This window comes from Semicossyphus pulcher, unplaced genomic scaffold (assembly GCF_022749685.1).
Source record: "Semicossyphus pulcher isolate SPU_LCO1_2020_fin unplaced genomic scaffold, fSemPul1.0.p SCAF_5, whole genome shotgun sequence".
Lineage (NCBI taxonomy): Eukaryota > Metazoa > Chordata > Actinopteri > Labriformes > Labridae > Semicossyphus > Semicossyphus pulcher.
Window position 1 is genome coordinate 14,164,761 of NW_027211726.1, and position 17,293 is coordinate 14,182,053.

General features: G+C 39.7%; 2 protein-coding genes across 4 annotated transcripts; both read left to right on the forward strand.

Annotated features, from left to right (window-relative positions):
- Positions 1-5,853: 5,853 nt before the first annotated feature.
- Positions 5,854-12,488, forward strand: LOC138608991 (probable 2-ketogluconate reductase). Of its 3 annotated transcripts, XM_069681594.1 has the most exons (7): positions 5,854-5,881; positions 6,038-6,155; positions 8,436-8,808; positions 9,061-9,232; positions 10,149-10,327; positions 10,436-10,532; positions 12,034-12,488. In XM_069681594.1, exons 2-7 carry the CDS (start codon positions 6,039-6,041, stop codon positions 12,188-12,190), a joined length of 1,095 nt encoding a protein of 364 aa, XP_069537695.1. In that variant the 5' UTR covers positions 5,854-5,881; position 6,038; the 3' UTR covers positions 12,191-12,488. The 3 variants fall into 3 exon arrangements, with proteins under 3 accessions (XP_069537695.1, XP_069537694.1, XP_069537693.1); XM_069681593.1 differs by lacking the exons at positions 5,854-5,881; positions 6,038-6,155 and adding an exon at positions 7,084-7,132; XM_069681592.1 differs by lacking the exons at positions 5,854-5,881; positions 6,038-6,155 and adding an exon at positions 7,088-7,394.
- Positions 12,489-13,470: 982 nt separating this feature from the next.
- On the forward strand, positions 13,471-17,078 carry psmg2 (proteasome (prosome, macropain) assembly chaperone 2). Its single transcript, XM_069681271.1, has 7 exons — positions 13,471-13,675; positions 14,187-14,358; positions 14,647-14,705; positions 14,811-14,929; positions 15,017-15,196; positions 15,573-15,693; positions 15,942-17,078. Exons 1-7 carry the CDS (start codon positions 13,619-13,621, stop codon positions 16,020-16,022), a joined length of 789 nt encoding a protein of 262 aa, XP_069537372.1. The 5' UTR covers positions 13,471-13,618; the 3' UTR covers positions 16,023-17,078.
- Positions 17,079-17,293: the final 215 nt, after the last annotated feature.

The window sequence follows — 17,293 nt, forward strand, 5'->3', positions numbered from 1 at the left end:
ACATCAAACTAAGGTCATGGGGATGGGGGGGGTCATTCTTTGCATTTATTACATAAAATAGATTATGTGGCCATTAGAGAGACCGAGATGCATCAAAGGTCTCTGGCCAGACTCAAACCATGAGTCTTGCAGCCATTGGTCAATTGATCTTGGTGATCATTACATGATTACATGGACACCCAAACAAAAATATTTTACATTGAGAAAAAGGGCAAATAAGTCTTTAATAATAATCAGAGTGGCACAGAAAATATGGGGAGAAGGGAGTGGGGGATGACATGCAGTCAAAGGCTAAGGGCAGGAGCCAAGCCTGCAGCTGCTGCGTTAGCATCCATAGCTTCTTTATATGGAGTGCCTGCTCTATCCACTAAGCTGAGCTAAATCAGCGCAACAATTTATGGCATCTTTGTGTATTACTAAATATATCAATTAAGATTACAAATGGAGAACTTGCTGGTTTTAAACAGTGGAAAGATAATGGAACATCTATAAATCAATGTTGAATGATTGAACAAACATCATGAGTTCCTGATGCTATCCAGTTTCAGGCTGAGTCATCCTGTTTCATGGAAGCATTTTTGTCATTGTAACGCCGTGAGTCTCTGTTGTTGGCTTAAAACCAGCAAACAAACATTGTTATTCACTCTTAACTGAAGTGAGATCTCATCACTGAGTTTGACCCTGAGGGAGAGAGCCTGAGTACTGTGGAGCTAGCTCTGCAACCTCTGACTAATAGGTTTGCATAACATTGATCTGACTGGCTCTCCACTGAAGAGCGACTCCTCACTCATCCACTCACATATACAGTACGTACAGTACATACAGTACGGGAGGCGCGCTCAAACGCCAAGAGGCTTTGAACCGCAGAGCCAACTTCTAAATCAGCCAGCCCCATGGCTCTACACGGGCTCTGTCATTAGGTAACAGCGGCTTTAGAGACAAGACGAGGCTAAGAAGCCGGTGCTGGATGGAGAAGCCACTGAGCTGCAAAGTAGAAGAGCAGCAGCCTCTTCTCGCTGATTATCTGTTACCTAACATGAGGAGCTAACCTTGTGCTGCTCGGAACCTACCAGGGAGTGTGACCAAAGCTTAGCTGTCTGGCAGCGTTCCTCGGCTGAGGCATATGATCTTATTGAGGAAAAGCCCCTGAAAGTGACTAATTAAAAAGTTCTCAACATTTGAATTCACCTGTAAGATTTCATCATATGCCTATTTTAGTTTCTGTTACTGTTGTCATCTTTTTGCAAGTTTCTGCAGATTACAAATGAGCTGAAAAATGTGTGATGAGTCAGCATAAGAGTGGTTATATATACTGGTGTTTTCCCCTACATTACCAAATAAAAGCATGGGCTACTGGACACCAGAGAGAAGCAGGTGATCTGCCATCAGTCAGAGAACAAGGCTCCATGAGTCGACCTATGACTTCACCGCTGTGCGTCATGAGCTGCACGCTAATGCTCAGGCTCACTGGATTACCCAGCAGGTGAATGTATTCTCAACCAGAACATGCTGAGAGTTGCGTGTTCAGCTTCTTGACAATAATTAGAGAGACACAGGTGTGAACTGTGTCTGTGGTCTCTGTTGTGTTCCTGCGAGATAACAAGCACCTGCAGGAGGGGGAATCCTCTGGATGTGTCCAAGAAAAGCCCAGGGACCAAACCCTCTGGGGGGGGGGACCTGAGTCACTGAAGACTTGTCCTGCATCTCCACATTGTTCATGCTGAAAAAGTCACCTAATTTGAGCACAAACGTCAAGACACTGACAATTACACAGTGATGGACATGCTGTCTCTTTCCTTACAACACTCAGTATTCACTCAAACATAAAACAGATCATGTCCGCTGGCTTAAACACAATTATGAACATGCAATATGGTTCCTTACACATGTACTCAAAGGAATAGATTACATAATCATGTCTTAACTGGACTTACAGTTGTCTATACTTCTATATGTGTTCTGCAGATTCACCATACACATATAAAACTATATTTTAGAATAAAAGAAAATTAAAAACACTTGCTTAAAGCAGTTAAAATTAGATCAAACTCCTGCATTTGGCTACAGCATTATGTGCCCTTTGAAGCACATTAAAACAGCTGTTATAATAATAGATTACAGAGTTGACCGGGGATCTTATTTTGGATACTATAAGCTCATTTTGCTGGTTCTTTTTGGCAAATATCCCACTGACTGTGGTCTGTTACCTGCACCATTTACAGATAACTGTTTGTATTTTGTCTCTGGAAGTGACAGTAGAAAGACTTATATATTTATATAAAGCATCCAAAACAAATTGAATTTTCCCCTGTCTTGTTTTTGCAATTTTCTTCTGCCACAGAATACAAGAAAGCAGATGTGACACCGTAGCACAAACACCGTTTAAAAAAAAACCTACTGCAAAGTCATCTGTATTGTTTCTGAGTTTTATTTTTATCTGCCTGGAGGAGGCAGAGTGAAAAGCAGCTACACCTTGACTTCAAAGAGCTCTGTGGCGCTGATAAGCTGAGTCAGGCTGTGGACTCACGTCAGCAGTCTATTATAGAGAGGCTGAGTTTACTTGAGGACTTTTTCACTTAGTGTGTCCTTAATGCTGAACCATGACAAGTGTGAGACCACTGGTTAGCTAGAGTGTAATTCCTCACCTGTTACCAATCATGACAACGTGACATGCGACAACATTGTTGTCAAATTGAGCCATAAGGAAAAGCATTTATAGATCAAAGAGGAGCATTGCCAACAACATATAAATGCTGAGTAATGACCATATTCAAATAGCGGCTATTTTCCTCGCACGTCATTTCAGGGTGGTTAGCTCAAATGCTGTTATAATGACGCATTGCTATATGTTCTAGGTTGCAATTTGGATAAACCCTAGTGAATCTGGCATATAGGCTAGTTATCATTTCACCACTTCCTGAGTTGCATCCAACTGAAAAGGCAATGGACAGTGAAAATCTGGAGGGAAATTAAAAGTTAAAACAACATATTTGCTTACTCATGACCTACAATTAAACAACAGCTAACATTAGCATATAACCACTTCTTAGCTAACTCTCCAGTTAGATAATGACAGAGAGGAAAAGCCCAAATTCCAAGCTAACTGTAATGTAAGCTAGGAATGTACTCTTTTCCCATTGTCTGATCTTTCTCGCAAGCTACATTGTGAGAACAGCCTACCTAGTTACAAGCAAACACGTTAACAATAGGGTGGCTAATTGTAATGTAAGCTAGGAATTTATTATTTTACTAGCAGTGTTATCAATATTTTTGGCAGACTAAATTTATGAGCACAGCCTACATAGTTAGCAAGCTAACACACTAACAATGCAATGGCTACTTGTAATGTTAGCTTGGAATTTACTCTTCCTATTATCGAATTTATTGGCAAGCTAAATTGTAAGCACAGCCTGCCTAGTTATCAAGCTAACACACTAACAATGTAGTAGCTAATTGTAATGTTAGCTAGGAATTTAATCTTTTACTACCAGTGTTTTCTATATTTTTGGCGGACTAAATTGTTAGCACAGTATACTTAGATAGCAAGCTAACAATGCAGTAGCTTATTGTAATGTTAGCTGTATTGTGTCAAACTATCAAATTTTCATGTTAGCTAGGAAGTGGTTAATGCTAACATTAGCTGATGTCTAACTGTACCTAATGAGTTATCAAATATCTTGTTTTAACTTGAAATATGGTATGATTATGATTTTTAAGAATTAATTATGTTTTTACAACTTGCAAACTGGAACACAGCAGAAGGGCATAATAAAAGCTATTGAGCTTCCCATCATTAGCATAACAGAGGAAAATGGCTGCAACGTGAATATAGTGAATAAAGCAGCAAAATCATTGTCGACCACGTGAGTCAGCACTTAGCTAAAAGGCCGCCTGCTGTCAGATGTGGCAGCAAATGAAACTGGAGCTTGGCTGGAGATCTGAAATGGCTTAATGGAAGCCTTAATGACTCCTGACCAGTTTAGAAAGGGGAGAGACGGGAGGAGGTGAAGAGGAATGATAGCTACAGGTGTGGGGGAGGAGTGTGAAGACAAAGGTAGGGATGAGGAGCTGCAGGGAGGAGAGGAGATCAATTAAGGGGGTGAGATTATGCAGGAGAGAAGCAGGTAAGCTGCTGATCTGCAGCTGCCTGACACATGGCTTTCACTGATGCTCTAGATTGTTGCAGGAACAAATAAACACATGCACACATAGACAATCACATCCCAGCTAAATCATCATTATACCAAATCCAGATTTCAGGAGTGAATGCATGTAGCTTAATGACAGGCAGCATGCACACTCATTGAATAACTCCTGCAAAAATTATGAATAAAACTTTCTATGTTGTGTTTTAAAGGATCTTAATGCCCCTGTATCACCCAATGGTAAATAAAGAGGTTACATTCATAGATTTAAATGGTAAAATAAACAGTTGAATATACTAATTTCCTATTGTTTACTACATTAAAGCTTGGGTAAAGGCTAATCTTTTGCTATGTTTGCTATGTGTGTTTGCTATACTCTTTGCCTCTGTGCGACTAATTTAGATTAATAACAATTTGACGTCTTCAGGCCGGTAAAAATCCATCTGATGAAACATTACCCAATCTTAAACACGCTCTCTTGTCCATACTTAGGCAATAATCTGCACATATTCCTTCGTTTTGAGGGGTCACAAGGAGCAGATGGCACGCCAAAACTGTTGCAAACTGCTGTCCTACACAGTGTCGTCTGCTGATTTAGCAAATTAAAAACTTAAGGCAGTTCAGGTCAGCAATCCAATAAGAAAGAAGCAGGATTAAATGCAGACAGGTTATGTGGACTGTGACATTTAACACTTGCAGGTCCTTTCAAACTCTGAAGTCAAATAAGACAGACAAAGATTAATGTATTACTGCCACCTAGTGGTTCCTTGTTAAAATTACATTTGTGTCCTTACGCACAGTAACATTGTTGGGTCAATGCACACCTCCAGTTTGCACACCAGTGCTGTTTACTGCATACAGACATCAAACACCTGCTCAGCAGTTCAGCACTTAAGTTTGCCTCTTGCAAAGTTGCAGAGAGCCAAAATGTGCACACATTAAACAATATGTTTCTCAATATGATGAAGTTTATATCTTGTGCTTTATGCAGAATCTCTTTCTTTTCTTTCTCGCAGCACTGTAGCTTTAAGAGCTGGATGACACAAAGCATCAGTTGGGTCTTAGATGCAAAAAAAAACCCCTTATATGTCTTCTTTCAGGACTTGTTAATGCGACTTTAAGCAACTTTTTCTCATCTGCATTTTAAATAAAAAATAGTTTGTATCCTTTAAATATACATTTTTGTTGGTTGCATATTTTTTGGGTTAACTGCCAGTTTGCATGCATGCACACCAATTACATGCTCTTGCAAATTCAATCATTCATTGCTGCTATAGTTGTTTAACTTCCCCTTTGAGGATAATTACTTCCCTCAAATCAGATCAGAATCTGGGGGGAAGAACATGACAGCACTACAAACAAATATAGGAGGAGAAATTACTGGAAAAAGTAGAGTAAGACACAAAGACACAAAATTCATTAAAACAAGAAAAGACCTCTTTTGTGTACTGTCTCTTTATGGGTGGTGGGGAGAAATGTGACCATTGGCCCCTTTGCTCAGTCTTGCACAATCACCACCCTGAAGCCGTTGCCAACCCGGTCACTGTGCTTGAATGAATTCCTCCTCTCCTCGTTATACCAATGGGTGCTCTGTACTGCTTTCAGATCTTCAAGTTAAAACTTAATCTTAAGTAAAACAGAGGGTCAGATATTTTCCAAGACCAGCTAAATGATTTGCTCTTAACCCCCAGCTTCTAGCTCTGATAGCTGGGTCAGGAAACTCCTTCCAGTGAGAGGTGAGAATTTAACCCGTTACTGAAACTTTAACTCACGTATAATTAATTACGTATAAGTTTGACAAGTTTCCACAAGTTTAATTTCAATCATTTATTCATTTTATCTCATTTTTTTCTCTTACATTAAAAAGACTCTATCATTACCTTCCGATTCAGAATGCAAAGTCTCTGCTATGTCCGGTATCTGAAGGGGCTGTGGGAGCCAGCACAAGCACACCGTCTTCTGAGAGTGGCACACCTGCACAGATCTGCACGTCAGCTGCAACATAAAAAGGTAATTGTGCAATTTTTTATCTTGATCAGTCGATCAGTTAAGTGAAACCAAATACAATTTAAAGAGTTATCTTGAGCATGCAAGTCGATTTACTTCTCACAAAGATACAACTCAGACTGTAAAAACTGTTGTATCATGTCTTCTGTGACTGTCATTAAGCTTTAAAGTATGAGAAAATAACCCTGGTGATGTCATCAGGATTATATCAGATTTGGCTTTAATATTTTAACAGAAATTCTTCGTCACGGTCTTCGTGAAGCGTGAAAATGTTTCTAAAGCTTGAACCATAATATACTATTACTTATATTCTTTTATAATGAAAAATGACGGAATTAATAACAAATAAGTGTAGGGATGACTACATTCAAAAAATATATCCCAAAATGTAATCTCTGTCCTTTTTCCCAAGACTGATTTTATAATACAGATGGACTGAGAGATGTGTATAATGGGGTTAGAGTCCAGTGCTCTCAAATTTCCCAGCCTTCTGTTTGGTTAAACCATAATTGTCAAACAGTTTAGTCATTAAACAGGATAGTATATTTAACTTTCCTGTCCCACTTATATGGTGTGGTGAGTTTCCCAGCATGCAAAGGTTTACTTACATATATACCAGTTATACCAGTCAGTATAAGGAGCATAAATAGTTAGACTTAAAGATTTGTGTGCAGGCTGAATCTCACTCTGGGCAGATTAGATTGCCTTAAAATGTTAAAACACGAAATGAACTACAAAATATTAATGACACTACAAATAATAATTATTACTATTAAGATTACTATTATGTTGTTTTCATTCCATTATATGGTAGTTGTAATAGTATCAGTGAAAGTAGTAATGTTGTTGCAGTTGTGGATTAAAAAAGCTTTTATTTTGAAATCCTTCACAACACCTGAGTAGTGCTTCCGTGTTCAGGAGCAGAAGAAGAACAGGAGGAGGAAGCATTTAAGTGTTGTCCGAGTCTTTGGGCTACTACTGTTAGCAAGTTTTTAATTTCTTACTGAAACACTGAATTATGCATGTGATCTTTAAATGTGTCACAGTGTGATTATTTATATCTGTGGAATGAATGACAAGTGATCTAAGAAACTGCAGGCGTCCATTTTGGAATAATCCAGTGATATCGCCCTACTGGTTGCTACCCTAACTGGTTTCTGTAAAACAGCTGTGTCTGTGTTTACTTAAAAGCAGCAGTTGTTCTCTCCTCTCATGTCAACTGCGGCAAAAATGATTGCATAAGTGAGTCATTCCTTATTATTAATATTTACATACTGCAAAGAGATCCACATACAAACCGGTGATATCGCCCTACTGGTTGCTACCCTAACTGGTTTCCGTAAGCCATCTGTTTCTGTGTTTACTTAAAAGCAGCAGTTGTTTTCTGCCTCAGTCGCTGGATTCGCCACACATTCACAAAAATGATTGTATACGTGAGCAGTTCATCACAGCCGCCAACGAATATAAATACATGTCAGAAAATAAAGTATTTACAAGCACGTGGCAACCTGGTTTCGATCTCACCTGAGCAATAATATAATGCTCCATATCATCCACTTAACGCTGTGAACCACCAATACCATACACTGATTCAATCTGTGTCACAGATTAATTCATCACGTCAACATTCAGGTCACATTAAGGCTCTTTTGACCCAGCATTGCAGCAGCCCACAACACTACACTACACAGTATAACAAATACAATACTTTTTAACTGACAAAATGTCAAACTATTTTTTATTTCCTAATTTGCATTCGGTACTTCGGCCAAATCTAGAATCAATTACATTACAACAAACGTATATTCCAGTTAAATAAAATAGCCCTGCAGAACATTATTTTAAGTATACTTAAAGCCCCTGTGAGGAGTTTTTTGCTGGTAATGAAACAGACTGAGATTGATTCTGATTATTCTATATGACCTACCAAAGCAAACCAGACCATCAGCGACAAGATTGATTATTTCTATATTGTTATTTTTAATGCCTGAAAACGCTGGCGGGGGGTAGGTGTCAGATAAAGCGATTAACTGCAAGCTGCCTGTGTTTATATTTTCCAGGGTAAAACAAACTGTTAAATAAAACAGGAGATTTTTTGTTGAAAAACACCACTTAAGCATGTACAGGACAAAATCAGCAAAGAAATAAGAGGTAGTTCATCACAGCAGCTTTAAAAGCCGTTTTAAATCTCAAACCTGCATTCCCGCCCACCCCAGGACACGAGAAGAACCAAAGTCGTCAAAAGCTTTCGCCACTTTTATCTTCCATGTTTCCTCCCCCCAGGTAATGGAGGACAACAAACCATGGGCTCTGTTCTCAGAGGTGGGCGAACAAGGTTACGTCGAAGAAGTCACTGACATAATGAAACAACACTTCAACCTCATCTGCCTCAAAGACTTTCTTCAGAACCCGCAGCTGCATGGGCCTAAAATCAAGGTGATGTTCGTGTGGGCTGCCTGCCCGGACTCGTCAGTTCTCAGCTTACTTCCCTCGCTGATGGTGGTTGCGAATGGAGGTGTGGGAATCGACCACCTGGATGTGCCGTACATCAACAGCCTCGGAGTGAAGGTGACTAACACGCCCGGTGTGGTGAGCGATGCCACGGCGGATATCGCAATGGCTCTGCTTCTGGCATCGGCACGGAAGGTCGTTCAGGGTGAGTGAATGCAAGTCAAGTACATTTAAGTAGCACGAAATCACATCTAAGTCTGCATAAAAGGGATTTTAGAATTTGTATGACAGCTTGTATACTGTCAAGGTCAAAGGTTAACTAAAACTCTTCAATTACAAGACCATACTTGCAGTTTTTCTTCTCTAGCCTCTTGAACTGAGAGTTTTCGAGACTAATTCTTATTTGTGAATTGGTCCAATATTTTTATAAAACCATCATCGATTTTGTTCTTCTTAGGTCACCAAGTTGTCACCGACCCCAAGATCACCCACGCAGCTCTAGACCTGATGGGATTTGAAGTCACAGGGTCGACTCTGGGAATTATTGGGATGGGAGACATCGGCAGCAAAATCGCTCGTAGAGCCAGAGGGTTTGACATGAAGATCCTGTATCACAACAGGAACAGGAGGTAAGTGTTTGATGACCACGTAGTTTTTTTCATTAATCTAGAAATGTCTTGGTTAAAAGTGTAACAATAAAAAGGAACACCGACATGTATGGATGCACGATATTATCGGCACGTTATCGGTATTGGCCGATATTGGCTTAACACGCCGATATCCGCCGATATAATTAACCGATAAAATAATGGGCTGCTGCATACTTGATTAAATGCCCAACCTCGGCGCAATGTCCCCGGTGCGAAGAAGACCTGCGCTGCCCACCGTGATGACGTCACGTGTGTCTACCTGCAGCATGAGAGAGTTAGAAGCCAAAATGTCCGTGGTGTGGAAGTTTTTCAAAGTGTCCGAAATAGATCGCAAAACTGCTATTTGCAATGACTGCTCAGCTTCGGTGATGCGAGGAGGAGCCAAGGCAAAGTCTTTCAACACTACAAACTTGATTAACCATCTCAAGACCCGTCACCCCGACCGTCTTAACAAATGTGATAAGAGCATCACCATTATACTGTACGCTAATTCCAATACAGAAGAGAGTTGATGATCTCTGCAATTAGGTGTGCGGGAAAAAAATATCGGTAATCAGCTAAATGAGTTGTAAAATATCGGCATATTGGATATCGGCAAAAAATCCAATATCGTGCATCCCTACCGACATGCCTATGACCTACATACAGTGTATGAAATATCTTGATAATGCTAAAGTGTTGCCTTTGAACCAAAACAGTCCTACGTTTTTAACAGTTCTAAATTCAATCTACAACATAAATCAAATTATGGCGTTATGCCTTTAAATACATTTAACTATACCTGTTGCTGAGCCAATAATAGAGATATTATAGATATATCACTGCTACAATAGAAAAGTCAAAAAAATTAATGTGATAAATGAATAATGTGTTATTTTTTCTCTGTGCTGACCAGGAGCGTTGAAGACGAGCAGGCGGTTGGGGCCAGTTACTGTGAGAACATGGACGACCTGCTGCGAGAGTCAGACTTCGTCATGCTAGCGGTGAACCTGACCCCTGAAACCACCAGACTGATCAGCCACAGAGAGCTGTCTCTCATGAAACCCACAGCTACTCTGGTTAACATCAGCAGAGGTGAGAAAACTGTGTGTTCCTGGAATTTCATAGTAGAATTGCAGAAGTGAATAACTGAAGTTATTTTGAAACTCTTGATCTTTAAACTCATTTCTCTTCATGCCTCAGGTCTGGTGGTGGACCAGGATGCTTTAGTGAAAGCCCTGCAGTCTGGGACGATTCTTGCGGCAGCGTTAGACGTGACTCACCCTGAACCTTTACCGAGGTCTCTCCCACACGCTCACACCAGAATAAACTTTTTCATTAAAGCGAGACTGTGAAAGAAGACAGACCACATTCGCACTCTTTGAATTGTCTTCAACAGTCTGACTTTGGATGAAGTTCTCTGTGAACTTTACATGACTTTGATGATTCACTGTCTCACGGCTTCTTTACTTTAACAAGCAAAAGGGACATATTCTCACTTTAACTTTGTCACAGAGTGGAACAGTATTTACTGACGTGTTCACTTACATTTTTGGGGTTCTGTTTTATGTATTTATAGTGTACTTAGAAGTTATTATATCAATCACTGTCAAAGCTTCAGTAGTAGTAGTGTTTAGAAGGAACTATTTAACACTTATTTATTGTCTACCTTTAATGTGCAAAATGCAGGAATTTGTCTTTGGCCTATATGTGTTCAAATCATTTAAAGGGCCAGTTTGCCGGTTTTCAACCTCAGTCCTATCATGCTGTTATGGGGAGCTAATGCCATTATGGTAGGAAAAAAATGCAATGTCGCTCTGTGCCTTTGGAGGACGCTATCTGCTTCTCCAATAGTCCCTGTAAAATCTTGCCAGGGAGCTTGTTAGACTACACTTCCTCAATCTAGGACGCCCACCTCTGATGTCATGTCTCGTCAGGTTTGAAATGCAGACTGCAGACCTGAAGATTTTTTAGACGATCCACCGGTATACTCTCGTCTTATTTCGGATTCTGTACCGCTCTGAGCCATTACCTGCAGCGAAACGGTCGTATTTCACTCCAGCGTTTCTCGCTGGGTTGTTCCTTTCAGAGGGAGGGGCGCAATGCATGCTGGGTGTTGTAGGAGTGTAGAATGGGTGAAACCACGAGCTGTTTGAACAACTTTCTCCTCAGCTATGGCGCCAATATCAAATATTATTGCTTCTATCGATTACCAGCTTTGACTGACAGCTGCGTTTTCTAGGGGCGAACTGCTCCTTTAAAAAGGAACAAATTAAAACTACTTCTCATATAAAACGCAACAAAAGCTATAAAAACTTATATTGTTTTACAAGCAATTGATCAAATTTTGTTATGTGAAAAAGTGTCAGTTATGAATCTACAGAAAACCACCTGCAGCTCTATATTGCTAAACTGCTACAATGGTTTTTAGCCATTTAGCTCATTGTTATGGCAGCAAATGCTCTCAACCATAATTCCAGACGTAGCAGGCAAATATTTTAAGAAGGTAGCTCAAAAAAACGACTGTAAACCACTTATCAAGCACCATACAGCAGACAGACACAGTAAGCAAACAGCTAGTGTTTATAGAGTGAAGCATTTAGCAGCTTAAGAGCCGGATATTTCTCCAAGAGTTGGTGGAGACCAAAAACAGAGCGCAAAGTTAATATTGAACTTACATTCATGACAAGGGCAGGAACTTAAAATGACTGATAATAGTTGATAATATGACAGTGCTGTAGAAGGAAGCGGGATGAAATATTTGCAAATATTTAACCACTTCTCTTCTTCTTCTTGTGCAGGGATCATCCTCTACTCAGCCTTCCTAATGTGGTGATCACCCCCCACGTTGGCACAAGCACTTTAAAAACAACACGAAAGATGGTGCAGCTGATGGTAGACAATACTGTGGCTGCAGTGAACGGCAAGTCTATTCCCACTGAAGTCAAACCAAAATAACTTCACTGAATAACTACCTGTACCTCATCTTTCGGGAGAGAGGGGTTGTAACACGCCAAGATGAGTCGTTTTAATGGACTAGATATTACCGGTTTGGTATACAGGGTTCTGTCCAATAATCTGCCATAATCACTGTGATTATTGTTACATGAAAATAACTTGGAAAATGTTTAAAATCACTGGTCTGTAAACAAATGTTAGATATTAAGTGTAGCTGTACAACTTTATTTTGATCAAAAAACTGTTACCGTAGAACATAAAGTGTATGAAAATGCTGCATAATCTAAAAATAAAGCCATCTATGATGTTGTACTTTTAACTGTGGCCGTTATTTTTTCTTTCAACTCAAAACCGCCTTGCATGACAAGTCTGCTAAAAAAATCACTGTCCTGTCAGGTCCTCACTATCATTAACAACACTGGCAACACATTTGTGGGCAGTTAAGGCATAAAGGTAGGTGAGTTCATCCTTAAGGGTTGAAATTCCTCAAATTAATTATTTACTCTTTTTGACAAACGTAGTACTCACCTCACAATATACGGTGTAAGACCCCCTCTCCTTTGACATTATCCAACAAAAATGAAAATACAAACACATGTCAAAGATCATTACATAAAAACATAAATAGACAAGCCCTCTTGGTTGGGTGAGTATCCTTTGTGAAACTTCTACAGAGTGAAAAGAAATGTTATAATAATTGAGAGTATTTCAGGGCCACATGCAATATTTGAATGTACTGTATCTATAATATATTTAAATATACCCAATATATTTAAATGTATCCACTTCTCACTAGACTATAAAATGGTTTCACCTGTATTTCAGAAACTTTATTATTGTAGCAAGCTTTTTTAAATTTCCTTTTCATTCATATTTTTGATTTTACTATGGCTCTTTTTTATAAGGTATCTGTAAATTATTGTTACTTTATTTTAACTGTCTGTCTATCTATATTATTGTTGTTTTCTGTATTATTAATATGTAGTATTGCTAATGTTATTGTTGTGTTCAAGATTCCACTACTTTGAAAGGGAGTTGCAGATCTCTACTACGCACAAAACCTTTGTGCCGTTGCAGGTTGACCGTAAACATGCCTGATTATAAAAGAAACTCATAAAACACAACTTCAATTTGGCAGTAAAATGGACAGGTCAACAAGGTTAATGACAGTTGGTATGGATCATTAATAATTTCATTTTCTAAATGAAGTTTAGATGCGTTTTAATTTAGGCATTTACAGCAGACACCAAAGCCATTCAATCATCAACCGTCGACGCTGAGTGAGAGCCCGGAAGGTCCACAACACCGGGCATGAAAATAGCTAAAACTGCCGGGGAAATACAATATCAGACGTAAATAACATAATTACAATCAAATCTCTTACTCAGTACCTGTTTGGCTCTGCGTGTGTGCTAGCTTAACAGCATCATGTTTATCTCTTCACAAAACTCACCGCCCTCCTTCAAAGATTTCACCCTCGTCATGGTGAGTGACACATCTGGAGATTTTGGTTTCAGTTCGGGGAAAATACTCCACTACGGTTACTTGACATCTTTGCAGATTTAAATGTTTGTGACTACCAATGTGTTTGTGCTTCAGCTTTAATTTAGAGTCAGGTCTTGCCAGACAAGTGTCAATCAGAGTAAAATGTGTGTATCCTGCTCGTATTCAGCTTTAAAATAGCGGCGCATCTGGATGCTTCTGTCAGTTTAGGAATCCAACAGTCATGTCCTTTAACTAGCTCAACGTGACATTAAAACAGACCTGACGGCACCAGATAACTAATAAGCGCTAACTGAAGTTAAAACAAGCCTAAAAGCATCTCCTGATATTTGAACTCGCATGACAAAGGTGTTAAGAAGACACCTGTTGGTGGCACCTCTCTGTTCTGTAGTTTCTCAGTTGATATATTTTTGCTTATTTGCTGCTTATGTCCAACTTACTGCCCAGACTCGGGTCATAAAATGTGATTCATTTACTGTTCTCCCCCTTGCAGCCAGCAGTGGCTGTGGGTAACGTGGGCCAGCTGGCTGTGGACCTCATGGTGTCCACTCTCAACATGAAAAGAGTGGGCTACATACACACAGACTGTCTCATCCCCATGGCTGGGAACAACCCCTATGCGACCTGTAGAGGAGACGCAGAGGAGCTGCACACCCCTGCTGAAGGTGCTTATTGATCACTGTTTACCTCTTTGGGTCTCCATTAGGCGGCTGTAGAGGAATGTGATGTATGTCAGGCTCTTTGTAAAGTGTTCAAGTCTGCTATTATAAGTAATGCTAACTTTATTGTGTCTGTTAGAATCCCGGTTTGCTAACTTGCAGTAAAAAATGCTGATCAGTATAGTTCAGTTATATGCCCAGTTTGGTATCTACAGCTTTTCTCTTTTCTTCAGCAAATTTACCAAAATAGAGTTTTAATTGTTATTTAATCTGTGAACTTTTTCTCATCTACAGTTTATACAGCAGCAGATCTGAAGGTGGCAGTTCTTCAAATCAGGGCACCAATTATTCAGGTAAAATCACTGTTTTTGCATCATTTGTATTTCATCTTTTTGAGTATGGACTACCTTTTTTCCAGTCACGTGTATTTGTAGCTCTAACTTTTGTCTTTATTGCAGACAAAATCCAAAAAGTTCAGGCAGCTGCTTGTGTCTTGGATCAAAGCCAGCGGTTTCTCCAGGACTGTCCTTCTGTCCAGCAGCCACGCCTACCAGAGGGACGACCAACAGATGCAAGGGTACCCATTCCTGCTTTATCGTCACTGCATTTCTTTCCCTTTGCTGTTTAAAAATCATGTCAACTAACAAATATATGTCCGTGTTAGCACCCCTTTGAGGTACCTGGTCACTCCGTCCCTGCTGAAGGTGAGTGCGGACGCGTTTAAAGAGCTCGGCTGGAGGGAGATGGAGCGAGTGGCTGCCTTCCCAGGACTGACGGACGCCAACACAGAGCCACGCCTCTACATCCCTGGAGGAGGAATCACCAAAGGACTCTACACAGACAGGTACGGAGATGAAGAGATGAATTACCTGGGCAGGAAACTTCACCAAAAAATAAAAAAAATGAAATAAAAATTGAGTTGTAACTTTTGTCTATGACTTGTGGTTGAGTTTAGTTAAGTAATTACAGCAACACACTAGGCACATTGACCTGGTTATGTAGCATGCCGACATAATTATTTAATCTAGTACATCAAAGCACAGAATTGTGTATATCTACAATTAGATGTCTACTTTAATACAGCTGGAAAACCTGAAATAACCTCTTATCTTTTACATGATTATAACAATCCACACTTTGTTTTTTTCACTCAAAAATTAGGTTTTGATCAGAATGTTTTTTTCATGTGTCTGACCATGTGTGCTGGTTGTTTTGTTCAGCTGTGCAGAGGACCTCCCGCTGGCTGTACTGCTGCTCTTCTGTTCAGAGGGTGACAACATCCCAGATGCCTTTACGCTGGCCAGCCACCTGAACAACTGGCTCCACCTGCTGGACAACCCTGTAAGTGACACACTTTGAGCTGAAGCTTACTGCAGTGCGTTTACGGAGCCATTTTACTTATTTATTTACTTAAAGTACTGAAAAGTGTAGTACTGAAAGTATTCAGTACAGGGAGAAAATTAAAAGCAGAGACTGGAAAAAAACCCTCAATTCTGATTCAGCAAAAATAACTGTAAACTTCACTACAACGTGTGACTCAAAATGAGTCATTCCTGTGTAATTGTGGTTCTGTGTGATTCCTGTTTCAGAGCCAAGAGCCCAACAAATGGAAGATCCCAGCTTCCTGGAGTCTTCTGTTTGGCAGCGGGATCCCTCCAGCACTGTTCTGATACACACATACAAGTATTTCGTTTTTGCTATTTTTAGCTCAGCTTCTGGGAAATGCAACAAGTTCCAAAAACTCACAGATGTTTTTCTGTGACATCTGTTCAAGCCAGCCGTGACACCTTATGGATTTTACGGAGCACTGTGAAATATTCACTGGCGTAAAATCCGATTAGTGAAAGGATGATTGTTTTTTGTGTCCTAAGCTGATAATACTCGAGGGAAGGACTGGGGCATAGGAAGCTTCTACTTATAAACAATGTTTGATGTTGAATTTACCTGGTGAGGGCAATAAAACATTGTTATTAATGTACAGGAATTGACCAAAACATGCACTTCTGAAAAACTATTTCCTTGTATTCAGCATTTAATTTTTTTAAATAAAAGATTGTTACAAAAATATAGTGTGAATTTATCTTAAACGATTTGGACTTTTATTTTGATACTCTCACTGGACCCTGCCTCTACCCATTTGACTGAAAGTGGTTGGAAAGGTGCCATAGCGTATTCCTGGCAGACCCGCCTCTCTGTAATTTGATTCCTCTCTACAACATGTTACAGCCTACATATTGGTAACACGGAGAGAGCACTCTGATTCATACTTCGACCTTGTAAGGCTGTTCTGCCAAGGTTGTGGTTTCCCTTTCTATGTGCATTGTTTTGGGTGGTTTCTGCATGGACTGGTTGTGGGAGAGGAATGTCCTGACTGCATTTTTTTTTTTACGAGTCAAACTGAAGAGAAATCATAAAATGAAGGGTTGGATCTATAATAACGCCACAATAAATGTGTCCCCTCAGTTATAGATTCCATACGTAATAAAATAGTAATAAAAAATAATAACTTATTTTAATTTCTCTTTTCCGTTCTAAATTAAAAAAAGTGAAATATTCACGGTGTTGGAAGTCATGCCGTTTGTGAGTGAAGATTCAACAAGCAGACCGTTAGCTTTGTTTAACAAAAATAAAAACTAGGAAAACCGTTAGCCATGTTCTGTCTCAAAAGAGCAAAATCTGGGCACACTACACTGGGCACTAATTAACACCGTATTTCTCTTATTTATGTCCGCACCAAACGACAAGTTGTCATTTTATGAAAAGTTACGTATGTTCCGTGCTAGCTGAGAGCAGCTAACGCTACTTAATATTCTTTGGTTGCTTAGCAACTGCTAAGAGCCAAGAAAGACTGCGGCACTTTTCCCGTTTTTTAGCTCGTTTTTTGTCGAAATAAAATGAAATGCGCAGTGTTAATTAATGAGTTTTAGAGGGGCTGGTAGAC